General features: G+C 39.2%; 1 protein-coding gene across 1 annotated transcript; it reads right to left on the bottom strand.

The window, feature by feature from the left end:
• Nucleotide 1: 1 nt before the first annotated feature.
• On the bottom strand, nt 2-16091 carry LOC306797975 (uncharacterized protein). The gene is made up of 5 exons (XM_079297692.1): nt 16056-16091; nt 15440-15529; nt 14685-14762; nt 12873-12968; nt 2-935 (listed from the first exon to the last, which is right to left on the bottom strand). The coding sequence occupies exons 2-5, from the start codon at nt 15503-15505 to the stop codon at nt 783-785; spliced, it is 393 nt and encodes a 130-aa protein (XP_079153818.1). The 5' UTR covers nt 15506-15529; nt 16056-16091; the 3' UTR covers nt 2-782.
• Nucleotides 16092-16939: the final 848 nt, after the last annotated feature.

Raw genomic sequence — 16939 nt, 5'->3', positions numbered from 1 at the left:
AATTAAAAGTTCTGCTTATATGCAAGTCAGGGAAAAAATAAGTTTCAGACAGTTCCTCATGCATAAGAAATTGCTTCTTGCTTCACTCTCAGGTACACAGTTAAGGCATAAGGTGCCTCCTGCATTTGGATCTAATAAAATACAACTTATAGGTCCTGTTCAAATCTGATATACATTCACATTACTGATATAACTGGAGAAACTGTTCTTTATTACAATAGAATGAGATACAGAATTCCAACACAGATAACATTTCTCAGTGGGTAAAAAAAAACAAAAAACAAAAAACCAGCACTATTTAAAGACAGATTTTTTTTTAATTCTCATAGAAAATGACATTAAAAGGGATAAATCAAAGGAACCTGGGGGAAGATAGAAGGATGAGCTGTACAGACAAAACATAGACACAAGATTTAAAAAATCCCACCCAACTATACAATTGTTTTTAGAGTGTTTCCAAATGGGTAAAGTACCTTCAGAATAAAAATCACCTGCTCTTTTCTCCATTGCATTTAGGGGCTGCAGGGCACCTTTACAAGTGGCTACTGGAGCATGTGGTGACATTCACATAACTTGACCCAGTGCATTTCATTTCAGGTTCACAAGTTCTTGCCAAAGGAAAGTTCAAGGCAAAGAAATACAAACAGGTTTGTCCTCCCAAATCCATCCTGCATGTAATGGTTTTCACTATAAATAAGGCAAAGCGGTTCAAGTTCTACATTAATGTAATCAAACAATGGGAAAGAAAATCACCCATGAACTCCTGCCAGAAGAGTACTTTATTAGGGAGGGTAAAAAGCACTGCTCAGACAGTCTGAATAGGCATGGGCTCCTGAGCTGTCAGGCTCCTCGGGCTCAAAGTCATCGGGGTCTGGGGGCAGCTGCTCAGCATCTTCATCTGAGGTGGAGGGGCGTGTGAGGATTATCCGAGGTATCTTCAGCAAGACGTGAAAGATTTCAGAGAAAAGAATCAGATCAAAGCAGGGAAGTGTTTAATGAGCATATCTTAAAGGGACAGGGGAAACAGGTGATGAGAAAAAATATGTGAGAGGTGTAACACCATAGAGAATCATCAAATTGTTTAGGTTGGAAAGGACCTTTAATATCATCAAGTCTAACTACTACCCCAGCACTGCCAAGTCCACCACTAAACCATGTCCCTAAGTGCCATAACTACACATCTTTTAATTACCTCCAGGGATGGTGACTCAGCTACCACCCTGGGCAATGTTCCAATGCTTGAATGCTCTTTCTGTAAAGACTTTTTTCCTAATATCCAGTATAAACCTACCCTGGCACAACTTCATTTCCTCTTGCCCTGCCACTTGTCACAGGAAGAACAACCCCCATCTGGCCCCAGCTCCTTTCAGGCACTCTTAGAGAGCAATGAGGTTTCCCCTGAGCCTCCTTTTCTCCAGGCTAAGCACCCCCAGCCTGGTGCCACCAGCAAACCTTGAGGGTGCACTCAGTCCCCTCACCCACACCACTGGTAAAGATACTGAAGAGGACTGGCACTGGGACCTTGGGGAACACCACCAGTCACCAGCCACCAGCTGGACACAGCACCAATCCCCACCAGCCTCTGGCCTGGCCATCCAGCCAGGTTTTCACCCAGCAACAGTGTCCCTGCCCAGCCAGCAGCCAGGCTCTCCAGGAGAATGCTCTGGGAAATTAATCAAAGGTTAAGTGGGTCACTTTGTCATAGAGGATTGGGTCAGTCAAGTTGAAGTTCCCTGGATGCTCCTTTCAGCCCCTCTTCTAGATGGGAATCACATTTACCAACTTCCAGTCAACTGGGACCTTCCCAGTTAGCCAGGAGATGATGAAAGGGGCTTGGGGAGCGCTCCAGCAGCTCTCTCAGCATCCTTGGCTGGATTCCATTTGGCTCCATGGACTTAGACCGTGTGTCTAAGGTGTGCTAATCTTTTAAAAAACTTTCTATATTCTATAGTGAAAAAAAAAATTAAAATATTTTTAAAAAATAAAGACAAGTAAATACAAAAAATGAATTTAACTTCATTATTCATTCAATTCATCCTCCTGAAAGCAATAAAGGATTCATTAGGAACCATAGATCATATCAATTATTGATCTTTGAAAAATTGCATATTTGGGCTTCTTTACTGACAAAATATATTTAAGGGAAACATTAAGAGAAAATATCAATGTTTAAATTTTTCAGTAAAATAGGCATACATGGATTTGATTTCTGTTTTTTGGACAATAACTTTGTGTTCTTTATGAATTATACTGCAATTATTTAAAATTAATCTAAATGCTGTAACAGGGGAAAAAACAGTGGCAGGCTCTTATGTATAGCTGAATAATGTATCAGTAATTATTTTTATCAATGGATGGATTATTACAAATTTCACTCTGATGCACAAAATCATCCTCCTCTTTACTGCTTTCCAAAAAAGTTTTAACATGTAATGAAAACATATAAGGGTGAGTCTATTAGTATATCTAACAAACAGGTAAGATGATAATGTGTAATAAATAAAGTGACCATCTTATTAGCAGCATAAAAATTTTCAGGAAAGTTAGTACTTCTTATTTATCAGCTACTTCTACTTCTGAGAACAGTTAATGTTGACTGGCACCACACCATTTAGTTGTTTATATATTATTTCCTCTCTGTACATAATTTGATTTAGGAAATGACACAAGCATATATAGATGCTTTGTGGCTGTTGCACTTTCAGCCAGGAGGTTTCTGCATTGAAGTAAAATTAATTATTCCCCAGGCTCCCCTGACATTAGCTCCGACTCCCCCTGGCTCACAGCACACTTCACACAGACACCAAAGTGCAGGTGTTAATCCAGAGCAGAATCTCACCCCTGCTAGATATAAACTTACCTTAAAACTATGTGTAAATTTAGTATATCCTGGTGTAGTGAGCACCCAATTATATACCTTTTTTCCCCCTTCTTTTTCTTCTGCTTAAACTAAGAATGACATATTTCTGGAAGCTTTAAATAACCTATAGAGATCCTAAGCACTGGCCAGGCTACAACTCTTAGGAAGATTTGCTTTGGTCATGCACACATGCTTTCCTTATAAGCACTGGATGGTTCTGTTCTTTGCTGAAAGATGCTCCTTGCTTAACAACAGCCAGCTGCTTTGCAGTACAGCAAATGCACATCTATACATACTGGGTCACATAATGAAATTCTGACACCTCAAGAACTACTGCAGAGGTCTGTCCCTAAGTTATCTACAATCACATCCAGGACCAGGCTTGGCATTTCATTGAGTTGTCAGTTCAAAGCTCAGAGAAAACCTTTCTTTGTGTAGTGTGCTGCCCAAAAACAGACATGTGCACACCTCCCCATGACTGACATGTATTTCATTAGCAGTGCAGAGTCACCAGTACCTATTTGTCCTTTGGAAGAAAACACCTTAGCCATTTTAAATGTCAGGTTTTTTTAAGTACTCTTTTTCAGTATGGTCCCTACTCCCCATTTTCCAAAGAACAAAAACTAATCCTCTAAAAGAGATTTTCTTCAAACATTTCATGACTGCTTGTATACTATCTTTCCAATATTATGATGGAACTAGGTCTAAAAATTATAAACTAAATTTAATTGATGACAAGTGCTCCTTCACCATTTCTGTGGTAATTGAGTTAACTGCTCCACAAAATACATGGTATTGGGAAGTCTTGCATCTAATCTTCCATGTTGCTTCAGGTAAAAAGGAAAGCAGCCCCTCTGTACTCTCTCCAGGCAGATGAAAGGACACACACTGACTCACACTGATTTAGAGACACAGTGTTGAATCCTTTCTAACAAAGCAAAATATCCTGGTCCATGTGCAGCTGTATTCTCTGTCCCTCTGCCTTCTGCCCACTCTCCCTGTGAAACCCTATGTGAACTCATACCACTACTGTCCCTAAACCATCACTGCTCCTTCCCCTGTATCCTTCATCCTCCTCTGTGCCTCTCTCCCTGACAGAATGCTGAGGAGCTGATTTTCTCAAATCTGAATCATAGGTACCAATGAAAAAACAACTCTCAGTTGAGGATTGTGCCAATTATGCAATTGCAAATGCAACTAAGTAATAGAGCAGGCATTTGTACAAGGTCTAATTCAATGAAAAGAGGCTTGGCCTCTAGTCTCTCTCTCCTTATAGGAAAAGTTATCAATTAAGCTCCTCTGTAAACAAACACACAACACAAAATGGATATAACAAACACACATCACATTTCTAACCACAGTGGCCTAACCATCTTCACCTAACCATCCCCTAAGGACCCAGCACTCACTATCACTGCCTTCACATTCACCCAAGCTCCAGGAACACCACAATACAAGCTTTTTCAGCTTCCTTTACTCTTTCAGTTTTGTTCAACAAAACAACAAAAACAAACAAAAAAACTGCAAACAAAAGAAAGTAACAAAACTCAACAACTCTAAACTTGCATTAAGGTTTGTTACATCCTTTTCTCAAACCCAGTGCTTCTCTTCCCAGAATCCTGGAGGAATTTTACCTTCATTTTCATATTTCCCTGCTTATCTTCACTGACTCAGCATTACCCTATTAAATAGGCAAGTTTTGCTCTTGGAGCTTTTCTTTACTATTCATATTTGAATGTACATCTGGTGAAACATGATCAAGGGAAGATAGGAGAACAGATTTCCTATATGAAAAAAGGGCACAGCAAATAGGAAGCAAACTATTTCCACTGCCCATTACAGACAGGGCAAGACAGTGACATTTAGAAGCCAATAAGGAAAACCCTTCCACTACAGGCACCTGAGTTGCTTGTCTAAGGTATGTGGGAAGGTGTGAAACTTCTATCTTCTGTAGACAACTCTCCAAACAAAACTGATGCCAGTGCAGGGGGACAAATTATCTAGATTTTCTATTATTCCATTGTTTCCTCCACTGGTTGTTACTCAGCAGTGTCTGAACTTGTTTAAAATACTTATGCTGAAATTGCAAAGTCCTCCTACTCACTTTCCATCATCATGCTTTAAATATCATTATTTAAATAATATTGGAACTACTACTCAATCTCAAATTGTCAAAATACATGGAATATCTTTTCAGAAAAATGCATCATTAATTACATGAAACAAGTTGCTATTTTTCCATTTTCCCCTGAAATTACCTTTTCAGTGCCTAAAAAGTAAACTTCAAAATGGAGATGTCCTGTAGTAAAACCAGGGGACTCACTGGTGGAAACTTCTTCCATTACCTTGTGTCACTTTTTTTAACATAACCACTAAGACTTTCTACACTAAAAAAAAATCAGTTTTGTTTGAATCATGCATAATTAAAAACCAAATTATTTCAGACATTCTCATTTAATGGATTACCAGCCTACACTGAAACTCTGAGTCCTTCAGCTGGAGCACAGACAGGGGGCTGCCTGTGCACTCTGGTGCAGGAAGAAGTAAAATAAAACCATCTAAACAACTTGGGGCAATTTAGCTGCAGAGTTGGCTGCAAAAATTCTTTCATACTGAAACAGGTTAGGAACAAACCCACAACTAGCTGTGATATTTGAAAGCAGTTTTTAAAATAAAACATGATAAATGAAATGTCTTGCCAACAGGTCACCATCCAGTAATTTTTAACTTCCAGATGTGCACATATGCTTTCCTTACCTACTTCTAATCAAAATCTCTGTTCAAAACATTGCAGAACAGTCCATAAAAGACAGTTCATTATGTCTTTTTATAATTTTTTCAAAACTAAAACTGAACAGAACAAACTCCATCATCTTTTTTTTGTCTTTTATAAGTTTTTCCCTACCCCTGGCCTCTCCCAGCCCACAGGTCCATACTCCAGTATTAGCTGGAGAGGGAAATTCTCAAGACAACACTCACAGCTACAACCCAAGCTTCATATCAAAGGCATAACCAGCAGTGACAGGGCAAATCACAGCTGGCAGCAAGGCCAGCTGCTGGGCACAGAGGCTACAAATCAGAAGATGAAACAACACATGAAAGGCCAAAGTTTGATGGAATAAGGGCAGGAAAAAAGAATTTGGATTGACCTTTTTTAGGAAGAAAACCAGACATACTTTTAACTCTAGTTCAAACAGGTAAATTTTTAAAGAAAATATTCCCCAGCTAGAAAATGCCTGCCTAGCTTTGCTCCATATATTTAAATAATGAATACTTTTAAATTTTGACTTTACAGCATGTGCAGGGGTTTACATAAGTCTCATGAATAATGTTATGATTTCATACTTAGTCTTACCTGTTTTGCCATCACTGGGGATGGAAGTAATTTTTTAGACCTGAAGAGTAAATTTAGATTTCTCACTAAACAATGAAAGCAGTCCTTTGCTAAATGCAAAAGATCACATTTGATAATGACTATATTCACAGAATAAGCTGTCTAAATCACATTTAAACAAAAATAGGGTATTTTTTCATGCCTAAAAAATATTACAAAGCTGGAGTTAAACCAAAAATTTTAAAAAGAGGATGCAAAAATGCATCCAACAGAACAGCAGAGAAGGGGCAGAACTGTTGCTGCATGGTTCACAACAAACCAGCAACCGATGACATTCTTAATTGAAGAGACATCAGCAGCAATAGATAAAAGCAACCTGCTCCCCAAAAGGAAAAAAGGAAATACAAGTCAAAGAGAGAAAGAGATCAAATTAGTTCCTTGTGAGTTCATTACTCACAAGCAATCCCACCTCCAGGCAGGAGCAGGCACAGCAGCCAGGACAGCAGCTGGGGCAGGTGGAAGGCTGTGGGACAGAAAGCAGCTGATGCACAGCTGTGTGCCTGAAAACACACGTGTCTGGAAACCCCTTCCAGGCATTCAGCACAGCTCTCCTTTTCTAGCATATCAGGGACATTTCAACAAGCATGGGTTTTATGGTGAACCCTCAACTCTCCTGGTCATGGAAATCCCTGGCTACATCCCTTTCCCCAGCACTTTACAATGCTGTTTTTACTGCTGTGTTTGACCTCTGCCCAAACTCCAGAAATTGTGATGTCAAATGGAGAGAGAGAGGTATAAACCTCTCCTGCACTATGGGGAAGATAAATCTTTGGTGAGGCATGGATGAAGCACCTCATTTAAACTTGGCTACAGAAGCTGTCTGCACAAGGAAATCAGTGTGATCTGTGCTGCTGCACTCAGGCAGCAAGCAGCTCATGACACCTTTTCTTGCTTGGGGTTGGGAGAGGGCAGCACATAATTCAGTTCATCCTTCCCTTGGAACAGCCACACATCTCTCAAGCACTGACAGAGGAGCTCTGGCACCATGATTGTGGAAGTGCTGCCTCAGTTTTGTGTGCAGCAGCCTGGTGAGGGCCTGAGCAGGGGCTACCCCACCAGCCCATCCCTTCCTCTACTGCTCTTCCCATGTTGTGCACATGATTTACTCCAAAAGATAATTCAGCTCGGTGTGATTTCCTGGAGGTCAATGAACAAGCAGTAAAACACTGGAGCAGTTTGCTCAGAGAAGTGTGGATGCCCCACTCCTGGAAATATTCAAGGACAGGTTAGACAGGTCTCTGAACAACCTGGTCTAGTGGAAGATGTCCCTGGTCACTACAAGTGGGGTACAAGATGACCTTTAAAGGTCCATTCTGACCCAAACCACTCTACGATTCTATAGAAATTTCCCCTGTGTGAATTTTCTAGATATTGATATATTTTACAGCTCAGTTTTAAAGCAGCGTTTTCTCTACTTCTTGGAATAGCAAGAGAACATCTTGCATGTTTCATCTGTCTTACAGCATGCAGTATATATAACATTAGGTCATGTCACATTTAGAGCAAAACTCCTTTCTGTTCTTGCTCTCTGCCAAGTGCCTCCCAAGGGCAATGCACAAGGCAAGAAAGATGGAGCTCTGTCAAACTCACAACAAAAATGGAAGATCAATCCTCATAAAGTTGTATCTGCAATGATGTCAAGCACAAAAGGCTTTTGTATGACTCAAATTGTATATGAAGTATTGTCCTTGCTCCATTTCTTTCATCTTCTAATGTACCACTGGATAGTGACTTCCCTGACACTGGAACCTAATTTACAGATTTTCATATAAGTGTGTAATCATTTATGGCCTGATGCTATGAAAACATTGAAGAAAATGCATTGCTCTGACCACACCAGGAGACTTAAAAGGCATTGCCCCCATAAGCAGTGCTACCCATGGTCCAAGTTGCCCTTTGATTATTTGAAGAAAACTCCTCAGCCTTGTGAAAGGCAGAGGCTGTCTGAAAGCCTGCAGGAACTCAGTACAGTCTCTCCCCCTGCAGAATTCCTGCAGAGTCCATGAGCATGCCTTTCACAAGGGGAGGCATTGCTTGTGTACAGTGCTACATCATTTGTGTTGTTCTTTAAATACTTATCCTCTTTTAGTCTCAAATAATATGCTATGTCCAAATAATATCCTACACCACAGTTCAAGGTGCTTTGCATGATTCTGTCTTTTGTATGTTTTTTCTTCTATTGTCTGCAGTGCTTTTATTGCCTACCATATGATGGACTCACTTTGTAGATTTTCTCTAACTTGGAGGTATTTTAATATGGTAACTTGAAAAGATCAATTAATGTCCTGTCTTTTTAAAAGGTTTTTCCTATTTAGCATTCTTAATTACAAGCTTGGCAAAATCCAAGAACTTAGAGCTTGAAATGAGTCAGTTTTGACTGAGTGCTGTGAGAAAACAACTTAAAAGGAAAAGAGAGAAAAGATACACTGTGCAAAAAGAAGCATTTGTTGGGAGCAGGAACTTAATTTCAAATTCACAAAATAAGTTCCCTAACCACTACACTATGAAGGCACACACAGTGTCTACAACACACACCTTTTATCTTCCATCTTTCATGGTGACTCAGAAATACTCAGTTGCTTAGATAAAAGCAGAAGCAAAGAGGAGATGAAATGGAGGAGGTGATCACTCAGCACATGGGTGCTCTCACTCCACTGAAGCTCACACACTGACTAAGGTTAGCTAAATCAACAAGGCTCACAGGCTTCTCTGCAAACATATGTAAACCTGCACAAGATGCAAGGCAGTGGGGAGTTAGATTCCTGACTTCTAAAACTAACTTAGCTTGTCAGAATAAAAAAAAAAAAAACAAAAAAACACCAACACCCTTACATGACAAGATTAAAAGAGTCATGAAAATGTTTTGGAGAAGGCATAAAGCAGCTCCTCATAAAAAACTTGAAGTAGTAGATCTTATGGTGCTATAGGTCAGCCAAACACTGTGATGTGAGCAAGGTCTTTACTGTTTGAAACAAACTTAAGAAGAAATCTAGCTTTGTTCATGATAAGAAAATTCTGAATCTCACTTTATTTGTCTCCTTTTACACTCCTTCTCTGACCTGAGTACTCCAGTGGCTTTGCTTTTAGAAATTGAACAAAGTAAGACAATGGCTAGAGAAACAAAAGTTTTATGTCATATGATTTCAATTTTCTGATACGTTTAGAACATGCTCAGATGAATAAAGAAAGGGTTTGATAATAACTTTTTTTGAGGATTTTTAACTAATGTAAGTGGATCAAGGTTTTTTTCCTGGAAATTCATTATCACCTGGAAATGAAGTTAGATCTCATGTAAGATTTCTCACGAGTTGCATATGAACAACATGAGACAAAGGCACAAGACCAGCAACTGCATAGTGTGGAAGATGGTGGATCTGCTTATGCATTTTCTGCAGGCACAAGAGGATTTCATTTTGATACCTTATAGATTCCTGTACACTTGTCTGTTTTCTCAACAGAGACAGCAACACTTGGTATCTCTGCATTTTTAAGAGCATAGGCAAAAAATTTGGCTTTTGTAGCATGAAGAAGTTCTCCAGATTTTTTTAAGTACTGTAAGCTTTACCTTTTATTTATTTATTTATTTATTTATTCACAAAATCACTTTTAATTGGTAACTCTTAATTCAACTTTTCTTGAAAAGCCAGTATCAGTGACACTTGTACCCCTGGTAGACTGTATGAAGAAGTATAATTGAAGAAATTCCCAGGGAAAAGGCATAAAATTAAATCAAATAATATGCTAATAATTTAAGTTAAATACAAGATTAAAATATTTTGAAGGCTTGATATTAATTACAAAGTATCTAATATCCTTATTATACTGATAACCTCAAAAATGAGTAAAAGAAGATGACATGATGAGGCATGTTATGAAATTATAGAAGATGCTGAACCCTGTCAACACTCTCCATTCAGTCAGACAAAATCCTCTGGGAATTTCAGTCAGAGGCTGAATGAAAATATTTTTGATGGAGAAAGACTGTGAAGAGTTGACTCTGTGTTTGAGAGGATGGATAGGAAACAACAACAGAACTGGAAATGAAGACTCTGGATTCCAAGCTAAAGTTCCTTCTATTAAAGTCAGCACAGGCATGTGTTTACAGCCCACTTCAAATAATTATATTTAGATAGATATCTATATTAAGCAAAGTAAAATATGTTTTCATATTTTGAGGTATGATTAGTATAACTGAGACAAGTGTATAAAATACTGTATGTAAAAACTGTCTAACTATAATTAAAGTTCTGAGGCCTCTATCTGTATGTCAGCAAAATATTCAATCATAATTAAAACCAAGGAAGATTCTCATTTTTCCTTTGCAATACAATGACTCACTGTGAAAGAACATTTCGTTTGTTCAATTAATTACTGGTCATTCACACTGTCATGAAACCTTAAAGCTGGCACAAAGGGTTTGAAATTGAGTTTGGCTGGATGAGTTAACAATTAAATGAGGCTTTTAGAAGCAGTTAGAGCAACCAAGCCCATGGAAAACAGAGAGGAAACCTGAACCTGGCAGCAGCATTGCCTGTTGTAATGCCAGAGCAGCAGGCTCAGAGATGGTTGGGCTGTGGCTAGCAAGAATGACACAAATATTATCACAGACAACATATGCAAAGAGGATGTTTTTTTAAAATTCAATAAAAATAAACAGATGAAGATAGTATCTGCTGGAAGGCAGGCTGATGACATGGAAGAGAGGGAGAAGAAAGATGACACCATCTGGAACATACTCAGTTTCTGCAGAATAGTAATAGGAGTCTCTGGTTTCTTTGCCATTTTGCTTCAATCCCTCCCTCCCTTGTGTAGACATAACCATCTTCTATTGAAACCTGATCAGAAACACAAAGGAAATGAACCTTCCTATATTCCTAGCTCAGAAGAAGATTCTGCCTTAAGGTCTTGCTGCCACCTGCTTATCTGAACATGCAAAGCAAGAACTCCATGAAAAGCCAGGCTCTAAACACTTTTCAGATAATAAGATTTCCTTCAGTTATTGAGGAATAAGATGTACTTCAAAGGGAGAACAGATGAAAAATTGAGCATTCCCAAGTCAGCAGGATACTTCCCACAAGCCCATCATAATCCCTAAAAAGGATGACTGCTGCTCCAGGTTACAGGCAATAACATGTATCATTTGCTACAGCACAAAGATTTAAAAAAAAATAAACAAAACCAGAAATACAAATGTTTCTTCACAAAAGAACTTGCACACTGGTTACTTTTGACTAAGAACATATTCAGCCAGTTGACTCCCTCTGAGTACTCTGCTCTAAGTCAAGTATCTCAGTCTAATCTGCCTCCTCCCCCATTACACCTGAAGAACCTTAAAGGGAGGCATACAACATAAAAATACAGTAATTCCTTCTTTTTGGATGAAAATGCAAAAATTCAGATACTACTGCAACAGATCCAGGCCACCACCAATGTATGAAAAAACTCTTTCAACAGTGGTTTCTCTAACAGGAAGCCTCATGCTTCCTGCAATGATGATAAAGGCTGTTAGAAACAGCTACCAGGTAAAACTGCATTAAAAAAAACTAACAAATTGATGAAAGTGTTTTCAGCTGGAAAATAAAACCAGTCTAAATGTTTCACAAGATGATGTTAGAGGCCAGAGGCCTCAAAAGAAGTTTCTTTAAGCAACTAATAGAAAGGAAAACCCTTCTTAGTCTATCTCATGGACAAAAATTGTAGCTAGACATGTAAAACAGTGACTAACACAGGAAACCAGAGAAAAGTAGTTGCATTATCTATTTGCTGACTTTTTCCATCAACTAATAAATCACACTAGTTATCCAAATGGCTAATAAAAACTGGTATGATCTTTGATTATAGTCTTTTATATAATATACATACTTTCATTTTTTGCCATTAGCTGGTTGTGAACGGGACTCATGGAGAATGATTTTAGAAAAGACTGAAAGAAGAGATGTCAAAAATAGAATTCCTGTGGCATTTGCTCCAGGAGAAACAGCTGCTGCTTCCTAGTACTTCCAGCTCCATACAAGTAAGATGCTTTTTGACCTTAATTATTCAGGAACCTTGATTTTTTTGTATCTTCCTAGTAAAGCCATAATTTCAGTTGTGCACATAGGTGACCAAGATTAGGGTAGGTCTTCAGAAAGTTGAACTTGCTAGAGAAGTTCCAATAAATGGGTTTCTAAAAGCCACCCTGCAGGCTCAGCTGTTGCCTTCTGTGACATGTGCAATAAGCTTACTCCCAGTCACCTAAAATACAGGCATGTCTTAACCTGTGACACAAATCAAAAGATGAAAATGGTCACCACCTGGTGGCAGTTCACCCTCTCTCTCCTAAAAGAGGGACCTTGGAAATGCTGCTCCCTCATTAGCTAGAGACAGAGTCCAGACAACAGAATAATGACTCAAACTGGGGGGAATGGCACCACTCTAAAGTCCCCAGACCAGAGTGCTTCAAAAGCTCTACCCAGGAGCTCCTCCACAAACCACGTCCCAGCAGCACTGACAGCCACATAAATGCTTGTTAGGGTCTCTGATCTTTGATATGTGTGCCAGTTTTTACCAGCATTAATAACAGACAACACTAATTTTAGGTAAGAGTGACTTGTTCTTTACTGGGACCATCCTACTTACTGTTATGACATGGTTGACTGTAGGGAAAGGACTGCCCTTTGGGGAAGCTTCAGTAGGACCAGCATCAAGGACATCAGGCTCTGAAACAAAGGTGGCCTTTAAAAGAAAACACCAGAAATATATTTTTATTTGAAATGCTGTTTAAGAAGAGGAGTTCCCTCCCTCTCAATTTAGTATACAAACATCTGGCTCTATTGTTACAGGTGGTTGTATAACAAAAGCAAATAAAATTGCAATTCTTGCTGTTTCCCATTTTTGGTGAATTTTATATTTGAACTGCTGAAAATATCAGTTCAATGATAAGAAGTTGTAACAGTGTCAAGAGAAAAATGCTTGTTATTTGTACACAGATTAGTCCTGTAGTTCTATAGCACACCTCATTAATTCCTTTTTGTCACACACACACTCTCTCATAAAGCAGAGTTATTTTCTATATTCTTTAAACAGATGAATGATTCTGCCATCTTGTGGGAGATGGAGAAATCCTAACTATTTCTATACTAACAGCAGGGCAGAACAGGATGCAACAGAAATGTCTTCTTTTTCACTTGTTTCCCTATTGATTAAGTGAACAGACATTACTACCTAGTATATTCCAAAGTCCCCAAAATAAATAATAATAATTATAGCCTCTTGGAGGAACCTGAACAATGGGATTGATATTTAGGATACTAACTTGACCAGAAACTCTGCTCAGAAGGTAAAAATACAGCAACTAAAAATCCTGGGCTTTTTTCCCCAATGATCTGATAATGTGAAATATGTAGAGAATTATTTACATTCTCTCCCACTTGTTACAATACTTTTCATAAAGGAAAAAAAATATAAAACTATACAGATTTTATCTATAATTAACCTTTTAAGAACTGTCAAGCTAACACAATATCATGGAACACCACCTTCTATTAATAATTCCATAGCATAGTTTTACAAAATTAGTAGATTAATTTATCATTAAAGTCTTTGGCTGATACAGGTTGTATCCTTATTCCTGAGAATTTAACAGACATACAATATTGCTTGCTCTATCCTACCTTAATTCAACATGGACCATGCTGGAGTAAAAGCTATTTATCTAACCAAGCATAAATGACAGTTTAAGAGAACAAGAGCTGAAATAAATATGGACCTGTTTCACGTCAAAATAATTTTGTAGAGGCTCTCTTCCTACTGCACCATTCTCAAACATAAACAGAAACCAAACAGTACATCAAAAGTGTGTAACACAAAACTCTATGTGACCATTATTTTCCATTGTTCTTGGGAAATTCCGAAGCTCAGTTAAGTGGTTTCTGCTAGAAAAGATGAGGCTTGAGGTGGAGCAGCCTGAGAGAGACATTTATCCCTTGGCACTTGGCCCTGTAAGCCTCCATCAGGGGACTTATTTTGAGCTTTTCTCTTCCTACAAAAAATTACCTTGGGGAAACAAGCTCATTTAGTTAATATTTCTTTGTTACAACTGCAATGAACTCATCTAGTAAATCTAATACCATGTCACAAGAAAGCTTCTTGGATCAAGTACAACTGCATTTATGCTTTCATAACCACTTACTAAGACCATTCTTTTCCTTTGTAAATTATTCATTTAAGTGAACAGTATTTTGTTAAGCACTTTGAACATAAAGATCTGACAACCAGAACATAATAAGAAGGAATACAACAATTTAATGTTATTATCATTTCTTCATAATGGCAAGCATCTAAAAAGCTAAGGCAAGCTAGATCTGGATCTCAAGTTCCCCAACTCGAAGTGATTTGATTTAAAGACAACAACAAGAGAACACACTCCACAGTGACAAACAACCCATCTACCTCAGCCACTCTGTCTCCTGCTTGTACCCCAGCCAAGTCTGGTGGACCATCTTTTGGCAGCCGTGCAATCAGGATCCCCTGGTAACACAAAACATTGGTTTCAGAAGTGACAGTTTCTCCCACTGTTCTTAGATGTAAAAAGCAAATGGGAAGTAATTAATTTCCAAGACTTATTGTTCTGCTGCTTCCATAAAATTAAAAACTAAATGCCTTAGCACATTAGCAAGACAAAAAAAAAAAATAAACCTCCATGGCTGACACATACAACAATGAATAAAAGTCAGTAATTGTTTACACTGTGCCATGGGGAACAGACTGGAAAACAAAGATTTATTTAAAAGATAAATCAGCAAGAAGATGTGTGAAATAATTCTTCCAAATCAAGTTAGCTCCTGGGAATGAGCAAATGAGATGGGAGAGGCATGTGGATTGCCAAGGGAGGGACCCCAAAATGAGGCAGAAAATGATAATTAAACAACAGTGTTTCAGCCATCAGGTTGCCTTTTCAAAATCATTTGTTTACATATGGGTATCTCTCCCAGATCATCCCTTCTGGAGCTTCCCATCAAAGTCTAATGCCAGATCCTGCTCTGGGAAATAAGCTACCTATGTTTACCCTTGTTAGGTTTACAAAGATGGAAATGTTACATGAAGGACAATCTCAGAAAACAAACAACAAAACGTAATAACTCAAGGAACTACTCATCAGTTTACTCCTATCGATCACTAGATACATTTTGAATAATGAAATGCACCTCATCACTTTCTTTACATGAAGATGAGCCCTTTCCACCAGCAATGCTAATACCAAGACTCCCCATTTGACTGCACACAGTAATGGTTACCTGGAAAAGAATTATAAGGGATGAGTGACCTAATTAATCAAAAATATTGCCTGTTAATTATGTGAGCATTGAAAACCTTCCTCCCACTCTGAACACCAGCAGACATGCCCCTGGAGAGTCCAGCCCAGAGGAAAATGGTGCTACACTTCAACACTGGCACATGCAAGACCTGCCACCACTGCTTTGAAACCACAGACTGAACAAAGACTCAGCTCAGTGCCCAACTGCACATAGCTTTGACTTGACCTCACAATGCCAAAGCTGGATATGTACAGTGAGATGCACAGCTACAAGGAAATTGGGGTTTTTAATGGGAAATTCTTTTTCCACATGAGCCACGGGCAGTAAAGAGAGTAAGCTGAGGTTTGTCATTAAGGTAAGCCCTGTGACCTCTGCCATACAACACCCCCCTTCTTTGCCTCTTTTATAACCTGCCTCACCCACTAGGAGCTCCCCAGAGGCCCAGGGGCTGTCCCACAGACATGCAGAGCCCAGCAGCAAGCCCAGCCCTGCAGCAGCTCCAAACCTTGAGCGGGGCTTGCGGCACGTCCAGCGCGCGGGGCTCGGCAGCGCGGCCGCTCTCGCCGGGGCAGCTGCCTGCTGCCAGCTGCACCTTGGGGTGACACCCTGACACAGCCTTCCCCTGCACTGACAGCTTCTGCTTGTCCTGAAACGCTGCTCTGCTGCTTCTCTCATCTCTCACGTTATCGCTGCTACCAAAAAGGCTGCCGGAAAACTTGGAAACAGGTTCCTGAGGGTTAAAGAGAAAAGCGGTAAACAAAGCGACAGCAAGGAGAATCTGAAACACAGACCTTACCCCTGCTAAGATGAATTTATTCCTCACTCTCACGTTGCTCTATGATAGAATTTATTTCACTGAAGACAAAACTGGAACTTTACAACAAACATACAAAGACTTATTTTACCGTTATTTCTCTGGGCATGTTTTGCTGTCTGCACTGGGGTTGAAATTGTGGGAATGGGGAGAGGATTTGGATTCGTATAGCTTTTCACTAGGTTCCCTGGCATGCACAAGCACATGTAACACACACATATCCATATGTGCACAAATCCTGCCCTGTGAAAATAGCAGAGCATGAGAACAAGACTATTTTGGGCAGACTCTGGCAGCTCTGTAGCACTGAACCCACTGTTCTGGGGGAAGGAACCACATACACAAGAAAATAAAACACTTCTTACATCTCTTCAAAACTCACATTCCATTTTTGGGACCATAGGTGTGAGAAGGAAGGCAAGCCCCTAATAAACATCTACATATCTAAGACTTTGTTTCAGTCATTGGATTGACTTTAGTTGCAAATGGCAGTGAGTAGAGATCTGCAAACTTAAGGGATTTATTTAGGAGTCCTCTGGAAATGGAACCTCAAAGGTAATGCATACTAAAGCCTA

The sequence above is a fragment of the Erithacus rubecula genome (assembly GCF_903797595.1).
Source record: "Erithacus rubecula genome assembly, chromosome: 2".
Lineage (NCBI taxonomy): Eukaryota > Metazoa > Chordata > Aves > Passeriformes > Muscicapidae > Erithacus > Erithacus rubecula.
The sequence above is the reverse complement of the archived record's forward strand: the minus strand, read 5'-3'. Positions and strand labels throughout refer to the sequence as shown.

What these genes read in the sequence shown, in the direction of transcription:
- LOC306797975 (XM_079297692.1), bottom strand. Translation starts at nt 15,505, where the DNA reads ATGGGGAGTCTTGGTATTAGCATTGCTGGTGGAAAGGGCTCATCTTCA. An exon ending in CATGTAAAGAAAGTGATGAG is followed by an intron (nt 14,763 to 15,439) that starts GTGCATTTCATT and finishes TTGTGTTACCAG; the next exon opens with GGGATCCTGATTGCACGGCT. An exon ending in CAGGAGACAGAGTGGCTGAG is followed by an intron (nt 12,969 to 14,684) that starts GTAGATGGGTTG and finishes TTTCTTTTAAAG; the next exon opens with GCCACCTTTGTTTCAGAGCC.